A 21,749-nucleotide genomic window follows, 5' to 3' on the forward strand; every position below is an offset into this window, starting at 1 on the left:
ATTGATTGAAGCAAGTCGCAGACTGAGCGTCTCAGTTGTTGGGCATCTCACATTAGGCAATCGGCTTCACAGGAACGCAAGGCAACTGCCTCAGACTCACTATTATGTAAACGAAAGCTATGATTGGAAATCGCTGGAAAGGTGTAATGTGACATAGGCTGTAGAAGATATGTCCCAAAAAAAAAAAAAAAAAAAAAAAATGGCAAGAATTTATTAACAAAATTTTAGACTAAGCATGTTGGGCCTATGATTAACTCTAAGGTGATCAATTGTTTGCATTAAATGTAAAAAGTCAGATGAGGTTTTCTGCTTGTGTCTTTTCTTCCCTACTTCTCTTGGATGTGGGTTGAATTTTGCCCCCCATTTTTATTTTTCCTTTGTTTTCTCAGGATTCATTTTGAAGTAAATTGTCTTATCTGTTACAATTAATGTTTGATTATGCAGTATGCTGTTGCAAAGTTTTTCTTTTCAAAAATAAAATAAAAAATGTTAATAATTACAAATATATCAGGTAAGAGACCCCTTACCATGAACAATGCCATCTAGCACCTGTATTGCATGGGTCAAATGTTTTGGAATAAACTACGGTCATTTTGGCTAGTAACTAAGGTAGAGATTAAGAGAAAAAAAATATGATACAACAGAAAAGGTATATTTAACTTACTTTAAAATGCAGCTTTATATTACATAATTTGTACATATATACAGCTGAAAAGAAATCCTTTGGAACAATACAATGGTCTTAAAATTCTTTAGGCGGGGTCTTTGACGATTGTATGTCCAGTGTTGGAAAAGTCTGGATACATTTCTCTTAGCACAGTGTGTTTGTGATTTTTTTCCTAAAATATAAAAAAAAAATATATATACCTGCAACTTTAATACTTGTTGTGTGAGATTGTTCATATGTAAGAGATTACATATTGCTTTCGTTCCAAAAAGTGACACAACCTGCTAGGCAGTACAAGCTTGCAATGCTATAGAATATGGCACCGAACAGAAATGATACCTCACAAGATTGGGGCACAAGAGAAAACTAATTCCAGGGCTGTGCATCATAAAATGTTTTGGCTATGTACTGTAAAATCCAGTTGTTTGGACAGAAATTCCAAAAGCAACACGCTTAGTGTTTTTTAAGTTGATGTACGCAATGATTTTTAACAATACAGTATACGTTTTATTTTCCAAATTTGGATTATTTTACTCACTACTCTTCAGACATCTGCAGCTCCTTTATTACATAAGCAGAGTAATAGCCATTTATTTTTGAGTATGTAACTAAGGCTTATATCTTGTACTGAAATTAAATTTGTGGTTTGCCTACATTAATCATTTATCATGCTCTTTGTCTGATCTAAAAGGTCACATATTAGATGACTTAAACATTCATGTTGATTCTAAGACCCATATTTTGTTAGTGTTTTGATTTAATATAACAATTTTGCACTCACTCTAAAAGTCACACATATAATATTGTTTGTTCTTCTGGTTTTTCTTATTCACATTTATTTGGTTGGTCTCTCAGTATTTCATGCCATATGGGCATGTTATTCACTGGGCCGAATTGTTTGCCTCCCCCTATTCTTCTCATACAATTAGATACAGATATCTGAATGTGGTTAGTTTATTTATTTTTTTTTTAATAATGGAATGGCTTAGCATACAGTCTACAGAGCAAGCCACTTCATCTGTACAGGGTCTAGGTTGAGATTCTAGTAATTCTTTCACAAATACCTTAAATTTTTTGACTTGTCTAAAGACATATATGGTTTCTTTTTAATCACCCTGTGCCCTGGTTTGAAGCAGAGCTTCAGTCTGTAAAACCTGTTATTGTCAACTGGAGTGCTTAAGGAAGAAAACAGGGCTAGCTGTTCATGCTGCTGCCTGTAAAGATCATGATGCCAGCTATACAATGGCACTTATCCAGGCTAAAATCACTTATTACATGGGTGTAGTTGCTGTCTCCAATGGTAACCCTAGAGCTGTTTTTTCTATAATTAACAAACTACTGCATCCTTCTAATATAGTTCCACTTGATGCATCTATAAGCACATCCAATTATTTTTTAAAACAAAATCCAGTCTATTCATCAGATGAAGGAATCAGTTTCTCTACAGATGTAACTTTCCCTGCTCCATCTACTGTATCCATGCTGTACTACTTTACCAAGTATTTTTTAGCTTTTGATCCAGTAAATTCAGACCTAATAAATATGCTTGTTTCAAATTCAAGAGCTAATACTTGTCAGCTCGACACCATGTCTACATAATTGGTTAAATCTTTTATGTCTTCCCCCAGCCCTCTGGTGGCTGATATTATCAAAGCATCGCTTCATTCTGGCATTTACCTGAATTTGAAACTGCAGTAGTCAGTACAAGATTCTTTTGGTCATTGTCAAATCTCTCCAAAGTCTAGTCCTTACACATCTCAGTATTCTAATTCAGCTATATAACCCATCAAGTTATCTGCATTCTTTAGGTCTCACCTACTTTCTGTCCCTTCCTCCAAGCTTTGCACTGTAGGTGACTGAAGATTTAGTGCTGCTGTTTCAAAACTCTGTAATGTTTTGTCTTTTATATTATGGACATGCACAATAGCCTTCAGTTTTACTTTGTACTCTCTCTCATTTGCACAAAACTTCCTTTGTCTTAATAAACCTTATTGTTTGTGAGAAGTTTTTTCTCTTTGTTGCAATAATAGTTGTGGAAGTGACCAGTTAATACTTTAGCATCCCCTTCTGCTTAACACAAAGTAACACAACTGAATATAATCACTAATCTAGTAAGCAGAGGAACATGAAAACCTGTGACCATAAATACTCATTAAGAATACAACTGGGTAATTTTTCCATTAATTGACCAAAAAAACTAATTGTTGAACCATACTTAGTTTGTCAACTGGAACAGTACGATGTTTTGAAAATGTACAGGGCTTTCTCTAAGCATTTAATATACCCTTAATGTATGACGAGGCAGCAATACAGCCTTAGCCCATGCTGAAGGTGGGAATATATTTGAAAGTTTGGATTTAAACTGAAAATCTAAACATCACCCAGAAAACCCATCCAAATGTTACACAATAATTTTCAGTTTGCTTTGAAAACTCTTATTTCATTGTGTGCAAAGGAAAGGTGAAAAGGTTGTCTGTACATCCTGCAACTGTAGTTAACACCCAAGCCCATAGTTCACATTCTGATGGAAATCTGCACAATGCTTTGAAATTTATCTGTCAAAGAATAAAATGTGTAAAACTTTATAAAAACTAACCTTGTTATGGGCACAATCATGGTTTTAGGAACTCTGATTACTTACTGCTGCAGGAAATGCACAAACTATTAATAGAAAAAACCACCACCATAAAGAAGAAATCTGACAATACATACAAAGTGAACAGAACACAGAGATCATTACTTCTCTTGAATTTTAAGCTCGCTCTCCAGAATTTCGTGGCACTTTTGCTGAGTTCGTGGCCATTAGAAATACTGCCCCACCCAAAATGTAATGCCACTGGAAAAAGAAACCAAGAAATTTTAAGAGAATATACAAATTAGAAGGATAAAATAGGGGAAAAAACACAGACAACTCCAGTCCCAGACCTAAGTACAAAGAGATTAGAACAACAGACAAAAAATACAAGGGAGATAAATAGAAAGACATTTGGCAATCAGTTATACAAGCTGAAAACTGAAAGTTAACCTTTGCACTAAGTGTGAATTTTCCATACCATCTTAGTTGCTACTCCTACTTGACCTTATTTAGCAGACTAACACTGATGGATAAATACTCACATATTTAGCAAAAAATGATTTTTGCTCTTGTGGATTTTTTGCTTTTTGTGCTTGTTCCTGTTCCATACGTTCAATAAATAAAGCTGTTTCTGGACTGTAAAAAAACATGACAGTTTAAAAGAACACAAGTTATCAGCATTGAAACCCGAAAGTTAATTAACATAAACAATCTTCATAAGTGAAATTTGTCACAAACATACATTCCAGGCAAATCATTATAAAATCATGGACATTTAGACAAGCAAATCCCAAAATATATAAATGTAAGGACTGAAAGAAATATTTATTTAAACCAAAGCTCAAATTCACTAACTGTTGTCTGCTGAGATTCAATCATAAAATCAATTTAAATAGTAAAAAATATGAATATGAAGGCAGAAACTCACACAGGTGCAGATGAGGGAACCATAATGCTCAATGTGGTATTGAACATTTCTAAATCGACATCCTCCACTTCCGATCCTGTGCATGATCCTGGCAATGTAACTATGGAAACACCAATGATGTTTCCACTAATATCAGTGTTTATTGTTATGACATCAGATAGATGAGATTCCATCATGGAGCACTACAAGAAGAAAGAAAATTCAAATTGTGTCAAAAAGCAAATCTAGAGATATTATTGAAACTTACACTTTAGGACTTCATATACTATATAAATGAAGACAACTGCTGTAAAAAAAAATCTACTTATACAATTGATCACATACTGAACTAGCATACTATAAATGGAAAGAAAAAAATATTTTGATCTAAAGTTTATTAACCCTTTAAACCCTGCCCTCCCCAGCGTTTATGCACTGGCTTCCCCAGTAATTTTCAACAATTTTGAAAAACAAAAAACTGGATCTATAAAAGTTAAATTTATTATATGAAAATAAACAACAATGTTAGAACTACAGAGTGATCCTATAGAATAAGCTGTATCACAATTTTCATAATTTTCTACCATTTATTGTACAGATATAATGCCAAAACTGCACCTTTGCGTAATATGCTTCAAAACAGTTGTCAGTGCTAGAAGCAATGCACCTTGTGATCATCTGTCCCACGTCTCCCCTTACCTGTGGGTTTTGTACTTCTGCCACCAGCACTACATTAGGCACAGTGCAACCCACTCCAGGGACAGGAGTGGGTTTGCCAAGGGCGGTACACCTGTCACACAGTAACGCAGATGTCCTCAGGTGAGCTCAGGGAGTAAATACACCTTGCATGGAGCAGAAGGGCAAAAGCTTTCTTTTCCTGCTTGTACTTTTCTGCACATATTTCACAACTATTGGTTCGAGTTGCTCTGAAATCATTTCCATAACAAAACTGACCTGCAGCTAAAAAAAACAACTTTTATATGTAGAATAACAGCATAACTAGACCGTGGTATATTATAGGCATAATCTAATATAGCGAAGGATGGTATTCCATTCAGCTGGGTTATGATGGCTAAGAGGTATAGCGACCTTTTGGGAATATGCCTTGATGGCAAAGGACAGCAAGATTTAGACAGCAGAGTAGCATAACAGTAGAGTAGCGTACCATATGTACACAGGTCGTTATTTACACCAGCAGGGATATGATGGTAGTTAGGCAGGCTGTTATATTGGCCTTTTGGGTACATAATATGGCTGGCAAGGAGTTATCTCAATTTAAGAAATGAAACACATTAACTACGCAGATGCAGCCAAACATAATGGCAGAGGAATAAATACTCTTATCTTGTGTTACTCTGTCTATATCACCCTGCAGGCAATCAAACTATTTCAGACATTTTCAGTAATGTGATTGCACTAGCTTGAAAATCCAGCAGGTAGGGCAGTGAAAGGTTTAGCCTACTTGGAGTCTCTCTCTTAGAATACTTTATAGAACGTAGTGTCTCTATTGGGTTAAGGCGTTATGATCTGATGTATAGTATTAAGCCTGAATAAAGCTCAGGACAGTATTCTGCTACCATCTAATGGATAAAATAACATCACACTGCTAAAAAGTCATTAATATTTCAATGCTTTTTTCCACTCTTAGGAAACTCATCAATATTGCTGAGTGGGGTGGAGCTTTCAACCAAAACATAGCATGTAAACAAAAAAGCTATATAGCCAGTTTTACAACAAACTGAAATTGAACCATTAGTTAAACCAAGCGATGGTGATGACAAAGTGTACGGATATGATCAAACTGCCATGATATGTCACGTAAATTCGGCCTTGTAAAGCTTCAGTAAAATAGCTGTAATCAAGTGGAACAACAAGACAGACATTAAATTCCTAAGCACTGTCCAAAATGCATCAACAGTCAATCTTCATGTCATGAGAAATGTGTTAAGTTACTAAGCCTTGTGTTGTGGTACCCTACAATGACAACATGAGCAGGGTTGATCGTGCAGATTAGGCACTGACATTTTACCCTCTCATGCACAAGCAAAAAAAAAAAAAAATTATTTTATATGTATATATATATATATATATATATATATATATATATATATATATATATATATATATTGTGGCACGTGGCTGGGGGTTGTACCCAGCCGGGACCCCCAGGAGGACTGGAGGAGGACTTGCGCCACCTCCAGACCATGAGGGGGCGACCGCTCTGGTTGCTTTGGGGGCCACGGGTACAGAGCTTTGAAGCTCAACCCTGTAGGGGCCCGTGGTCACCGCCAGGGGGCGCCCAGATGCCTTGGCAGCCCTTGACCTCAGCACTTCCGCCACACACGGAAGTACTGGGGGGAAGAGAAGCAGGGACACCCGAAGTGCTTCCGGGGATGCAGCCGGCACTTCCGCCACACTGGGGACTGCCAGTGGAAGATTGCCAGGAAGCACCTGGAGCACATCTGGGTGGCTATAAAAGGGGCCGCCTCCCTTCATTCAGGGCTGGAGTCGGGTGGAAGTGGACAAGAGTCTTGGAGCAGAGGAGTGGAGGCGGCGAAGAGAGGCACCAAAGAAAAAGGCCTGGACTTTGGGGTGATTGGTGCTGCGGCGGCACTGGGTTGTGTGCTTTACTTCTGTACATAGTATTGTAAATAAACGTGTGTTGGGTGACAAAATGATGTCCGCCTGTCTGTGTCCGGGCTGCTTCTCACAGTGGCGTAGTCGGCAGGATGCTCCGCCTGATGATTGGATGGAGGCGGGACGAAGGAATGTCCATCACGTGCTGGGGAGAGACCCGATTGGGCTGGAGGGAAAGGCCCACAGGAAGCAGCCGACGTGTGTTGCTGACGGACAGGTAAGCCCACCGTTGGCTGACTTTCTGTCCTTGCCTGTGGCCCTGCGCGTACTGGAGGAGTGCCTTCAGTCTGCAGGGTCATTATTGCATGTGCTAAGTGCCCTCCGTGCAGAGTTGCAGCAGCTGGAGAGGAAGGCAGTCGCATCAGTGCAATCGCTGCGAGCCACGACAGGACAGTGCGACGCTGGATTCTTCGGCCGGAGCAGTACGGCGGGGACGGTACGTAGAGCCAACCCCGTAAAGCATACGGGAGGTCCCGCCGAAAAGGCCCGTGAAATAAATGATCGGAACCAAGTAGGGGATCTCCAATAGCGGACGCAGCGGCGAGTGCTGCACGCGGGTGAGGAGAAGGACGATGTCTGGGAGGAGGCAAGGAGGTGGCCTGAAGAGCGAAAGAGGCATAGTGTGGTGTTGGCCTGGACTTTGGGGGAGTCTTGGGGGTTTGTGTGTGTGTGCACTTATTGACTGTAAATATTAGAACTGTAAATAAACATGTGGTGGCGCTTAATACCATGTCTGCCTGTCTGTGTCCGGGGCTCGTTCTACTATATGTATATATATAATATACAGTGCATCCAGAAAGTATTCACAGCACATCACTTTTTCCACATTTTGTTATGTTACAGCCTTATTCCAAAATGGATTAAATTCATTTTTTTTCCTCAGAATTCTACACACAACATCCCATAATGACAACATGAAAAAAGTTTACTTGAGGTTTTTGCAAATTTATTAAAAATAGAAAAACTGAGAAATCACATGTATATAAGTATTCACAGCCTTTGCTCAATACTTTGTCGATGCACCTTTGGCAGCAATTACAGCCTCAAGTCTTTTTAAATATGATGCCACAAGCTTGGCACACCTATCCTTGGCCAGTTTCGCCTATTCCTCTTTGCAGCACCTTTCAAGATCCATCAGGTTGGATGGGAAGCATCGGTGCACAGCCATTTTAAGATCTCTCCAGAGATGTTCAATCGGATTCAAGTCTGGGCTCTGGCTGGGCCACTCAAGAACATTCACAGAGTTGTCCTGAAGCCACTCCTTTGATATCTTGGCTGTGTGCTTAGGGTCGTTGTCCTGCTGAAAGATGAACCGTCGCCCCAGTCTGAGGTCAAGAGCGCTCTGGAGCTGGTTTTCATCCAGGATGTCTCTGTACATTGCTGCAGTCATCTTTCCCTTTATCCTGACTAGTCTCCCAGTCCCTGCTGCTGAAAAACATCCCCACAGCATGATGCTGCCACCACCATGCTTCACTGTAGGGATGGTATTGGCCTGGTGATGAGTGGTGCCTGGTTTCCTCCAAACGTGACGCCTGGCATTCACACCAGAGAGTTCAATCTTTGTCTCATCAGACCAGAGAATTTTCTTTCTCATGGTCTGAGAGTCCTTCAGGTGCCTGTTGGCAAACTCCAGGCAGGCTGCCATGTGCCTTTTACTAAGGAGTGGCTTCCGTCTGGCCACTCTACCATACAGGCCTGATTGGTGGATTGCTGCAGAGATGGTTGTCCTTCTGGAAGGTTCTCCTCTCTCCACAGAGGACCTCTGGAACTCTGACAGAGTGACCATCGGGTTCTTAGTCACCTCCCTGACTAAGGCCCTTCTCCCCCGATCGCTCAGTTTAGATTACCAGCCAGTTCTAGGAAGAGTCCTGGTGGTTTCGAACTTCTTCCACTTACGGATGATGGAGGCCACTGTGCTCATTGGGATCTTCAAAGCAGCAGAAATTTTTCTGTAACCTTCCCCAGATTTGTGCCTTGAGACAATCCTGTCTCAGAGGTCTACAGACGATTCCTTTGACTTCATAATTGGTTTGTGCTCTGACATGAACTGTCAACTGTGGGACCTTAAATAGACAGGTGTGTGCCTTTCCATATCATGTCCAATCAACTGAATTCACCACAGGTGGACTCCAATTAAGCTGCAGAATCATCTCAAGGATGATCAGGGGAAACAGGATGCACCTGAGCTCAATTTTGAGCTTCATGGCAAAGGCTGTGAATACTTATGTACATTTGCTTTCTCAATTTTTTTATTTTTAATAAATTTGCAAAAATCTCAAGTAAACTTTTTTCACGTTGTCATTATGGGGTGTTGTGTGTAGAATTCTGAGGAAAAAAATGAATTTAATCCATTATGGAATAAGGCTGTAACATAACAAAATGTGGAAAAAGTGATACGCTGTGAATACTTTCCAGATGCACTGTATGTATATGTATTAGAAGTGACCAAAGAAACATGCTTCTGCTATTCCACCTGCAACATCAGGCATGTACTGGTGTCGATTTTAAAACATATCACACAAATCTTCATCGGTATAGCAGAGGACACTATACTATACCTATACTATACCTTTCCTCCTGTACTTATGTTGATGTTTTGGTATTAATATGTTTCTGTTACATGCAACATGTTTTCATGTTGAAAAAAAATCAACATTTGTGGCTCGTTTTTCTGGGGGTACACATAATGCTTAGGAGGTTAAATAGCATGCTGCTTCACTATTGGCACATAGACTTATCTTACTCAACTGGAAGAATCCTAACTCACCTCTTTTAAGTCAGTGGGTAACTGATGTTATATACTATTTGAAATTGGAAAAAATCTAATTCTCACTTAGATCTGTGAAAAACCTTTTTGAAACCTGACAGGATCTAATCGATAAACATTTTAGAATAAGCATTTAAAATTTTTTTTTTTTTCCTACTCTTAAAATTTTACTCTCTCTGTTGGCCTCTCTCTTTTTCTATGGGTGCGGGGTTGATTTGATTTGAACTCTGTTTTGTGAAGTTTGACTTGCTTGTATGGAATGTTACTTGCTTTTAATAAATTCAGTAAAATGTTAAAAAAATAAACAAATAAATAAATGCCATGCTAAAACTGAAAATCCACCAAGTGGAACAGTGAAAGCCTTAAATGGCATGCTACCAGTAAAGACTTCCCTCAAGACTCAGGAACAATTATCTCTTAAATTATGGAATTTAGGATAGCGAACAGTAATAATCATACATTTTATTTAATCATGCCTTTCAAGTCATTCAAGGCCAAATTACAAGATAAAACCATAAAATAGTATCAAAACTGTAGATATATTTTCAATTAAAATGTACACAACTAAATTCCATCCTTTTCATAAATATTTTTTGCATCAACATTGCATATTATTGTATAATGATTTATCCTTTTCTAAGACATACCATACAACAGTAACAACATAACTTGCCATTGATAACAAAGAAACTCAGTGATAAATTCTACTTGAAATTAATGTTAATATAAAATCATGCATCTAAGCAAGTAAAATATATCGCAAATGGTTGTTTTGGAAACAAGAAGACATTCTTTTTTAAGAATTTTATTGTTCTTAGAGTGATAATTACTAACAGACTAACAATTACTAAGAGTAATCCTACTGTTTGATTTCAAAAGTGGTTATGCCACAGGTAATAAATATAAATGCTTAAGACAATATGCGACTTTACCTTTGCATGAATTCTTTAAATTAAAAAAAGATCTCTTCATAAAATAGTTCAGTGGCTGCAATCTGCGTTAGTGCAACCAGTTTATAAACAAACTGAATAGGCTACATAAATTTGTCCTTGTTTTTATCAAAGTTGATAAAACAGTTGAAAAATATTGAAAAAAATGTTACAAGTACAGCAAAAAAGCTATTCAGTTCGCATGACAAATTTGCAATGTGTTATGGTAGATGTACATAATCCGTAACAACTTTTGAAATGCAGTCATTCACAGTATATATTACTCTGTGTCTGAGTAGACTATAGCCTGCAATTCTAAACACATGTGATAGACAGCTTCACTCAGGGGGAAGGAGAGGGTGTTGATCTATTTTTGTTTATTTTACATAGTATTTCTCTAGCACAGTGTTTCTCAAACTGTGTGCCGCGGCACACTAGTGTGCCGTGGAAGATTTGCAGATGTGCCACGGGAGTTTCTACAAATATTTGAAATTTATACAGGTTTTCAGAACGCTACACGTGCAAAATTAAAAAAAAATTAAAATTTAATTTTTATCCTACGTTGCGATGACGTCCCCACTTGCAACGACCAGTAATAGTAGCCCGCACTCTCCCCTTTTCTCTGCCCTGCTAAATCGGAACGCTACATTTTGACGGAAAGGGGTGTTAGCTATTCAGGTTATGGAATTTTCCACTATACATATATTATTATAATGACTAAAATGTAGGCCACCCTAGCAGACGCACAGCAGTTTTTGAATTGGTAACGATAATAATAAGCGATGTGTTTCATTTCAATTTTTTAGGTGTATGCTAATAATAACAAATTATCAAGTGTTATTCATTGTTATCCATGGAGAAATACGTTAGCAAGAATGAAACTGCGAAAGCGTTAAAAAAAAAGCAAGGAACCAAACGAAGGTACAAAGAAGATTACATCGGATATGGTTTCATATCTTCGGGACCTGAAGATGCTCCATTGCCACTCTGTCTGATCTGCAATTCAGCTCTGTCGAATGAGGCGCTTGTTCCAAGCAAATTGAAGAGACACTTGGAAACAAAACATCCAGCTGTAAAAGCGCAACCGAAGGAATACTTCGAAAACATCAGGGCTCAACAAAATAAACAAGCTAAGAAACTTACGAACTACCTAAAGCTGCCAGAAAAGGGATTGATTGCAAGTTATAAGGTTGCTCAGTTATTAGCAAAACGCAAGAAAGCACATACAGAGGCTGAATCAGTCATTGCACCAGCTTTAGCAATAGCTGTTGAAACTATCCTTGGACCCGATGCCGCCGAAAAAGTTAAGAAAGTTCCTTTGTCAAATGATACTATCTCGCGCAGAATTGAAGACTTATCGTCAGATTTACAAGATCAAATCTGCGAACACTTTGACGCGCCTGACGATGAAGTGTCTCTGTTGTGGTCTCTTCAAGTTGATGAATCCACTGACGTTAGCGGCAAAGCCCAGCTGCTAGCTTTTATTCGGTTCATAAAGGATGAAAAATGTGTCAACGAATTCTTATTTTGCAAAGACTTACAAACTACGACCAAAGGCGAAGATATTTTCAATGTGGTGAACGAAAACATTTTGCTCTTCAAACTACAGTGGAAAAACTGTGTCAGCGTTTGCACCGATGGCTGTCCTTCCATGCAGGGAAATAGAAAGGGATTCGTCACTCTTGTGCGTCAAGAAAATCCAAATGTATTAGTTGTTCACTGCATGATCCACAGAGAAGCTCTTGACTTCAAATCTTTGCCGAAAGATTTGATGTCTGTTCTGGATCAAGTGATTACAGTTGTAAACTTCATCAAATCTCGACCGCTTGCATCCCGACTTTTCTCTCAGCTCTGTGAAGCAATGGATTCAGACTACAAATGCCTCCTGTATCACACCAACGTTCGTTGGCTCTCCAGGGGAAAAGTGTTAAAGTGTGTCGTCCAACTCAAGGCTGAGCTGATTTCATTCTTGGAGGCTGAAAAAAAAGACTTTGGATTTTTTATTCATGACGAGATCTGGTGGGTTAAGGTGACATTTCTCTCTGATTTATTTGACAAATTAAATTCACTGAATTTAAGTCTTCAAGGACCATCGGAAAACATCATCACTGCATCCTCAAAACTGAAGTCATTTGGTGAAAAATTGTCGTTGTGGCAAAGTAAGATCTCGAAAGGAGTCTTCGACTGCTTTCCTACTTACAATGAATGTGCTTCAAATAAAGAAATCACCCCCGAAATTCTGTACACTTTGACACACCTGCAGTCAGCATTGCAGCATTACTTCCCAACAGTTGGAAGTAATGAATATGGATGGGTCAGCTATCCATTTGGAAACAATGAAGCTACAAATCTTACAACTGAAGAAGAAGAGCAGCTCATTGATTTAAAAAACGATGCAGTTCTTAAGTCAAGTTTTGCCGAGAAAAGCCTGGATGTGTTTTGGATTTCAATCAACAAGTTATATCCTGCAATCAGTTTAAAAGCAATCAAAATAATTCTTCCATTTGCATCTTCATGGTTTTGTGAGTTTGGATTTTCAGCACTGACTGAAATCAAGTCTAAGAAAAGAGAGAGACTTCTTACAATAGACGCTGAAATGCGAGTTTGTTTGTCGACTTTGGAGCCTCGATTAGATTGCATTTGCTCTCAAAAACAGGCACATCCTTCACATTGAATGTAATACTTAAAAACAGGTAAAATAATTTTTCATTTTATTATAAAACAACTGTTGTTCTTCCTGGTGTGCCGCGAAATTTTTTTAGTTTTTTTACTGTGCCAACAGACAAAAAAGTTTGAGAAACACTGCTCTAGCAACAAAGAAAGACCTATTACTAAGACTGTCTATATTACAGCTATCAAATTATACAAAAGTTAGGGTTTAAATACCTATATTAAAAATAAGTACATTTTCTAATATACTCAAACACTGTTTGTGTGCAACCCTGTGTATGTTTATTTTTAATGGGCCTTTCGATACTTCTTTATTATTAATATTTTTGCTTTTTGTGACAGGGTACATCTGCAAAGCAAACTTGCTAATGACTCGTGCAGTGATGCAGTCTTTACTTGAAAAACATGGCTCTTCGCAAAAATGGAATTTTCTATACATTGAAAGTGACACTATAAGAAATAAGCATTATTTCACATGACTAAGGTATATATGAAACCCATACAAAACTGCTTGTAATTAGCTAAACACATTAAACTATCTATCTATCTAAACATATTTGTTTAACCCTTAGCTGCCTGCTTCTCCTCCAGCCCTCTGCTCAGCAGTGCGCTTTTTCAGGGCAGAGTAGCCACCTATACTTTCTTTACACTAAAGTCCCCATTTTATACAGCATTTTAAAAGCTGCTGTAATAACAATAATATATAAATTAGAAATTGAGCAATTATTCTCAATGATGCTCAATAAGAAAGGAAACCAGTCTTTATTTGCTACAATGAATGCTTAACGGTTTTACAGCCCCGTTTCCAAAAAAGTTGGGAAGCTACGTAAAATTTAAATAAAACGGAATGCAGTAATTTGAAAATCATGTAAACCCTATTGTGACAGATGGCCGGGCTCGCCCCTTCACCACATCTGCCAGGGGGAGAAGGGTGGGAAGCCCAATATCTTCCCCTGGTTGCTAGATGGCAGCACCCCTGGGTTGCAGCGGTGCCTCGGACTCCCCCAGGGCTTCATGGGTGTTGGAGTTCTGTGCAGCTCTGTGGGGTTCCGCAGGCGCCACCAGGAGGTGCTGCAACAGGAGCGGCTGGCCCCTTTTGGGCACTTGTTTCGCCTTACCCGGAAGTGCAGCTGGATGTCAGCAATCAACCACCTGGAGCACTTCCGTGTGCCTGATAAAAGCGAGCCAGCAACCACCACTCGGTGGCCAGAGTCGGGAGGTGGAGGACGAAGCTTACTGAGGAGGAGTGGTGGTGAGAGAAGAAGGTGCTTGGTGACTGTACTGTGGTTTGGGACTGTGTTGTGGCTGTGGGGTTCACGGGGAAGACGTGCCCCCCAGCTAAAGAAAAATAAATGTCTTAGTGTTTTTATATGTGCCTCTAGTGTCAGTCTGTGTCGGGTCAAGCGCTATACAGTGTCCATATCACACTATATTTAATTGAAAATAATACAAAGACAATGTCCCCTCCTTTAATCGCCACCTCATCGTGGTGGAGGGGTTTGCGTGTCCCAAAGATCCTAGGAGCTTTGTTGTCCGGGGCTTTATGCCCCTGGTAGGGCCACCCAAGGCAAACTGGTCCTAGGTGAGGGATGAGACAAAGAGCGGTTAAACAAACCTCCTATGAAGAAAAACAATTTTGGACAGCGTTTTCCCTCGCCCGGACGCGGGTCACCGGGGCCCCACTCTGGAGCCAGGCCTGGAGGTGGGGCTCGATGGCGAGCGCCTGGTGGCCGGGCCTGCACCCATGGGGCTCGGCCGGGCACAGCCCGAAGAGGCAACGTGGGTCCCCCTTCCCATGGGCTCACCACCTATGGGAGGGGCCAAGGAGGTCGGGTGCAGTGTGAGTTGGGTGGCAGCCGAAGGCGGGGACCTTGGCGGTCCGATCCTCGGCTACAGAAGCTGGCTCTTGGGACGTGGAATGTCACCTCTCTGAAGGGGAAGGAGCCTGAGCTAGTGCGCGAAGTTGAGAGGTTCCGGCTAGATATAGTCGGACTCACCTCGACGCACAGCTTGGACTCTGGAACCAATCTCCTTGAGAGGGGCTGGACTCTGTGCCACTCTGGAGTTGCCCCCGGTGACAGGCGCCGAGCAGGTGTGGGTATACTTATTGCCCCCCAACTTGGAGCCTGTACATTGGGGTTTACCCCGGTGGATGAGAGGGTAGCCTCCCTTCGCCTTCGGGTGGGGGGACGGGTCCTAACTGTTGTTTGTGCGTATGCACCGAACAGCAGTTCGGAGTACCCACCCTTTTTGGAGTCCCTGGAGGGTGTGCTAGAGGGCATACCTTCTGGGGACTCCCTCGTTCTGCTGGGAGACTTCAATGCTCACGTGGGCAATGACAGTGAGACCTGGAAGGGCGTGATTGGGAGGAATGGCCCCCCTGATCTGAACCCGAGCGGTGTTTTGTTATTGGACTTCTGTGCTCGTCACGGATTGTCCATAACGAACACCATGTTCAAGCATAGGGGTGTTCATATGTGCACTTGGCACCAGGACACCCTAGGCCTCAGTTCAATGATCGACTTTGTGGTCGTGTCGTCGGACCTGCGGCCACATGTCTCGGACACTCGGGTGAAGAGAGGGGCGGAGCTGTCAACTGATCACCACCTGGTGGTGAGTTGGCTTCAATGGTGGGGGAGGATGCCGGTCAGGCGTGGTAGGCCCAAACGTGTTGTGAGGGTCTGCTGGGAACGTCTGGCAGAGCCCCCTGTCAGAAGTAGCTTCAACTCCCACCTCCGGCAGAACTTCAACCACATCCCGAGGGAGGTGGGGGACGTTGAGTCCGAACGGGCCATGTTCCGTGCCTCTATTGTTGAGGCAGCTGACCGGAGCTGTGGCCGTAAGGTGGTTGGTGCCTGTCGTGGTGGCAATCCCCGAACCCGTTGGTGGACACCGGCGGTGAAGGATGCCGTCAAGCTGAAGAAGGAGTTCTACAGGACCCTTTTGTCCTGTGGGACCCTGGAGGCAGCTGATAGGTACCGGCAAGCCAAGCGGAATGCGGCTTTGGTGGTTGCTGAGGCAAAAACTCGGGCGTGGGAGGAGTTTGGGGAGGCCATGGAGAACGACTTTCGGACGGCTTCGAGGAGATTCTGGTCCACCATCCGGCGTCTCAGGAAGGGGAAGCAGTGTAGTGTCAACACTGTATATGGTGGGGATGGTGCGCTGCTGACCTCGACTCGGGACGTTGTGGGTCGGTGGGGGGAGTACTTCGAAGACCTCCTCAATCCCATTAACATGCCTTCCAATGAGGAAGCAGAGCCTGGGGACTCAGAGGTGGGCTCCCCCATCTCTGGGACTGAGGTCACCGAGGTGGTCAAAAAACTCCTTGGTGGCAGGGCCCCGGGAGTGGATGAGATACGCCCGGAGTTCCTCAAGGCTCTGGATGTTGTAGGACTGTCTTGGCTGACACGCCTCTGCAACATCGCATGGACATCAGGGACAGTGCCTCTGGATTGGCAGACCGGGGTGGTGGTCCCCCTCTTTAAGAAGGGGGACCGGAGGGTGTGTTCCAACTACAGAGGGATCACACTCCTCAGCCTCCCTGGAAAAGTCTATTCGGGGGTTCTGGAGAGGAGGGTCCGTCGGATAGTCGAGCCTCAGTTTCAGGAGGAACAGTGTGGTTTTCGTCCTGGTCGCGGAACAGTGGACCAGCTCTATACCCTTAGCAGGGTCCTGGAGGGTGCATGGGAGTTTGCCCAACCAGTCTACATGTGTTTTGTGGACTTGGAAAAGGCATTCGACCGTGTCCCTCGGGGAATCCTGTGGGGGGTACTCCGAGAGTATGGGGTACCGGCCCCCCTGATAAGGGCTGTTCGGTCCCTGTACGATCGTTGCCAGAGCCTGGTCCGCATTGCCGGCAGTAAGACGAACCCGTTTCCAGTGAGAGTTGGACTCCGCCAGGGCTGCCCTTTGTCACCGATTCTGTTCATAACTTTTATGGACAGAATTTCTAGGCGCAGCCAGGGCGTTGAGGGGGTCCGGTTTGGTGGGCTCAGGATTGGGTCACTGCTTTTTGCAGATGATGTTGTCCTGTTTGCTTCATCAGGCCGTGATCTTCAGCTCTCTCTGGATCGGTTCGCAGCCGAGTGTGAAGCGGCTGGGATGAGAATCAGCACCTCCAAATCCGAGACCATGGTCCTCAGCTGGAAAAGGGTGGAGTGCCCCCTCAGGGTTGGTAGCGAGATCCTGCCCCAAGTGGAGGAGTTCAAGTATCTTGGGGTCTTGTTCATGAGTGAGGGAAGAATGGAGCGCGAGATCGACAGGCGGATCGGTGCGGCATCCGCAGTAATGCGGGCTCTGCATCAGTCTGTCGTGGTGAAAAAGGAGCCGAGCCCAAAAGCAAAGCTCTCAGTTTACCAGTCAATCTATGTTCCTACCCTCACCTATGGTCATGAGCTATGGGTAGTGACCGAAAGAACGAGATCGCGAATACAAGCGGCTGAAATGAGTTTCCTCCGCAGGGTGTCTGGGCTTTCCCTTAAAGATAGGGTAAGAAGCTCAGTCATCCGGGAGGGGCTCAGAGTAGAGCCGCTGCTCCTCCGCATCGAGAGGAGTCAGATGAGGTGGCTCGGGTATCTGATCAGGATGCCTCCTGGACGCCTCCCTGGTGAGGTGTTCCGGGCACGTCCAACCAGGAGGAGGCCCCGGGGAAGACCCAGGACACGCTGGAGGGACTATGTCTCTCGACTGGCCTGGGAACACCTTGGGATTCTCCCGGAAGAGCTAGAAGAAGTGGCCGGGGAGAGGGAAGTCTGGGCATCTCTGCTCAAGCTGCTGCCCCCGCGACCCGACCTCGGATAAGCGGGAGACAATGGATGGATGGATGGATGGACAAAGACAATGTTGAAACTCTGAATTTTATTGCGTTTTTATTTTTTTTTTATATTTATGAGGACAAGAGGAGCTCTCTCCATGGCATAAATGCAGAGAAGTTGTGCTTCCTTAATTACAACCTCCTTTTACTGGAATTGGATTATTTATTTGACCAAGTTACAGTGATCCCTCGCTATATCACGCTTCGACTTTTGCGGCTTCACTCTATCGGGATTATTTCTCATACACGCTTACATCACTACGCATGCGCTTTCTGAGAATTTTTATCTAAGCCCCACGATGGCTCCTAAACGTGCTGCTTTTTCTAAGCCTTCTGACAATGAAAACTAAGTGCCAGAGGAAGATGCTTACCATCCAGGAGAAGGTGAAACTCTTGGATATGATCAAAGATGGCAATACCCTACAAAAGCCTTCTCACGCATATGAAAAGACAGCGCCAGCAACTGCCTATCAAGATGTTCTTCAGCCACGCACCCAGACACCCACTGCCTACTCCTAGTACTCCTTCAGCGGAAGAACACAACGACGCACCTGCTGAAGATACTGCACCACCTTGTCATGCTTGGGTCACAGATTTGCACAGGGACACAGGAGGTTGTAGAAAAAAAGAACTTTATTCAAAGCACTGCAAACAAACATTTGTCTCTTTTCAAAAGTTTAAACGTGCTCCATGACAAGTCAGAGATGACAGTTCCGCCAGGAGCAGAGAATGTCTGAGAGAGAGAGAAACAAAACAACCAATTCCAAAGCTGAGAGGCACTGCACAATACTTTTAAGTAAGCGGAGTACCGCGTGATAGGTTTATCGCGCGTTATAGCGCAAGTAAAAAGGGTAAGGAGCAATGTGAAGGTAGACCGTCAGCTGTTTCAGGGGTTTTCCCAGGGGCGTCTGTGTCCTCTGAGGGTGCGATCAGCGCTCCAGCTTACAACCTGAAGAGACTCCTACTGAGCTCGTGCCTTCATAGGTTAGTGGTTGTGTGTAAGAACTGTGTGTGTGTATGTAATTAAATGTACAGTACAATAATAATAATATGATATTTGTAACGTCTAATATGTCTTATTTTCTCTTATTTTGTCTAATATATTGGGTAATATGAGTGTAATGGTAACTAAAGGGTGTTATTTCATGTCTAGAGGGCTCTAATAATGTTAAAAAATGTATTTAGAAGGTCGTAAACAGGTTTTCTATACTGTAACTGCGAAAATATTCGATTTATAAATAAAGAATCCTACTTCGCGAAAATAGGGTTCACTGTACTCATATTAGCTACTATTATACAATAACTGTTTTATTGTTTAATTCAAGGTTTTGTAAACATAATTTTACTAGTTTCTCAATTTTGAGTATTGTCTTAATTATACTGATATTTCTAATTAATATATAATTTTATTAATGTTGTAATTGCTTAGTTAATATTGTTATTGTTATATATTATTTGTAAATGTAAAACATTTATTTGAAAGTTTTTGTACCAGAGTTATTTTTTTTTTGAGCAGGGGATGGGCTATTTTTCAGCCTCTAATATCAGTTATCAAAAGACATACTGCCTTTTTATCATTATTTCAGGTAAAATCTCTGCTGGAACTCTTTGTATCTTGTCATCCATCCATCCATCCATCCATTTTCCAACCCGTTGAATCCGAACACAGGGTCACGGGGGTCTGCTGGAGCCAATCCCAGCCAACACAGGGCACAAGGCAGGGAACCAATCCCGGGCAGGGCGCCAACCCACCGCAGTATCTTGTCATTGAAGGATGAAAAAAAAAAAGTACTAATTTTCATTCATATAACCTAACCTGTATTATTACTGTCTTGTAGTTATAATCTAAAAATTCAGAGTAGCTAGAAAATTTTCTCAAGTAATTAATGGACAATAAGAAAGGAATTAATAAAACAGATGCTATCATAGACAAAAAGAATAGATAACATTAAATACAGAACTTTTTAAAGCTATTTGGTAGAAAGAACATATCCTACAGGATAGCAAGAAAAGACACTTCTGTTAATATAGATGCATCTCAATAATTAGGATATCATCGAAAAGTTAATTTATTTCAGTAATTCAACTCAAAAAGTGAAACTCATACATTAAATAGATTCTTTACACACAGAGTGATATATTTCAAGTGTTTATTTCTTTTCATTTTGATGATTATGGTTTACAGGTAATAAAAACTCAAAATTCAGTATCTCAGAATTAGAATATTACATAAGACCAATAAAAAAAAAATTTTTAATACAGAAATGTTGGCCTACTGAAAAGTATGTCCATGTACACACTCCATACTTGGTCGGGGCTCCTTTTGCATGAATTACTGTATCAATGTGGTGTGGCATGGAGGCGATTAGCCTGTGGCACTATTGAGGCGTTATGGAAGCCCAGGACACTTTGATAGCAGCCTTCAGCTCGTCTGCATTGTTGGGTCTGGTGTCTCTCATCTTCCTCTTATGTCAAGCGAGTGTACTGGCCAATCAAGCACAGTGATACCATGGTCATTAAACCAGGTATTCGTGCTTTTGGCAGTGTGGGCAGGTGCCAAGTCCTGCTGGAAAATGAAATCAGCATCTCCATGAAGCTCGTCAGCAGAGCGAAGCATGAAGTGCTCTAAAGTTTCCTGGTAGACAGCTGCACTGACTTTGGACTTGATAAAACACAGTGGACCAACACCAGCAGATGACATGGCTCCCCAACTCATAACTGACTATGGAAACTTCAAACTGGACCTCAAGCAACTTTGATTCTGTGCCTCTTCACTCTTCCTCCAGACTCTGGGACCTTGATTTCAAATTTACTTTCATCTGAAAAGAGGACTTTGGACCACTGAGCAATAGTCCAGTCTGTTTTCTACTTAGCCAGGGTAAGATGCTTCTGACATTGTTCTCTGGTTCAGGAGTGGCTTGATACAAGGAATGCAACAGTTGTAGCCCATGTGAATCTCCCCCAAATTATTGAATGGGCTGTGTTTCACAATCCTCTCAAGGCTGCAGTTAATCCCTGTTGCTTGTGCATATTTTTCTGCCACCTTTTTTCCTTCTACTCAACTTTCCATTAATATGCTTGGATACAGCACTCTGTGAACAGCTTCTTTAGCAATGACTTTTTGCGGCTTACCCTCCTTGTGCAGGGTTGTCCATGGACTTCTGGACAACTGTCAAATCAGCAGTTTTCCCCATGATTGTGTGGCCTATTGAACCAGACTGAGAGACCATTTAATGGCTCAGGACACCTTTGCAGGTGTTTTGGGTTAATTAGCTAAGTCGAGTGTGACACCACAAGTCCACAACACTGACCTTTTCCACAATATTCTAATTTTCTGAGATACTGAATTATGGGTTTTCATCAACTATAAGCCATAATCAGCAAGATAAAAAGAAATAAACACTTGAAATATATCACTCTGCGTGTAATGAATCTATATGAGTTTCACTTTTTGAACTGAATTACTGGAATAAATTAAGTTTTCGATGATATTATAATTTATTGAAATGCAACTGCATTTCCAGCATTTACTTTAAGGGCAATATTTACTTTACACATGAGAAACCTCATTCTAGTAAAGACGAATGTACAACCGAGGTTTCGTGGAGCTTTTCAATTTGTCAGAAAATGGAAAGTAAAGAAAATGGACTCACAGCTCGAACATATGAGGAAACATAGCCACCTGTCATCCCACTCTGAGCAGAAAATCTTGGGACTCGAATTCTGTATAAGCCATCTACTGAGGCCACTTCCTAGAAAAAAGCAAAACAAAGTTTGATTCTGA

At 41.8% G+C, this 21,749-nt stretch overlaps 1 protein-coding gene across 3 annotated transcripts in view; it reads right to left on the reverse strand.

The window, feature by feature from the left end:
• The window catches only part of emc10 (ER membrane protein complex subunit 10), a 75,666-nt gene that overhangs the window by 6,362 nt on the left and 47,555 nt on the right, over nucleotides 1-21,749 (reverse strand). The window contains exons 4-7 of one of the 3 annotated variants that reach the window (XM_028813632.2): nucleotides 21,619-21,717; nucleotides 4,171-4,352; nucleotides 3,785-3,878; nucleotides 3,380-3,503 (exon numbers count right to left, since the gene is read on the reverse strand). In XM_028813632.2, coding sequence (XP_028669465.1) covers nucleotides 3,420-3,503; nucleotides 3,785-3,878; nucleotides 4,171-4,352; nucleotides 21,619-21,717 — 459 coding nt within the window. In that variant the 3' untranslated portion in view covers nucleotides 3,380-3,419. The remainder of the gene's footprint in view (nucleotides 1-3,379; nucleotides 3,504-3,784; nucleotides 3,879-4,170; nucleotides 4,353-21,618; nucleotides 21,718-21,749) is intronic. The other 2 variants (XM_028813631.2, XM_028813630.2) reach the window with 2 other exon arrangements.

The sequence above is a fragment of the Erpetoichthys calabaricus genome, chromosome 11, assembly GCF_900747795.2.
Source record: "Erpetoichthys calabaricus chromosome 11, fErpCal1.3, whole genome shotgun sequence".
Classification (NCBI taxonomy): Eukaryota; Metazoa; Chordata; class Cladistia; order Polypteriformes; family Polypteridae; genus Erpetoichthys; species Erpetoichthys calabaricus.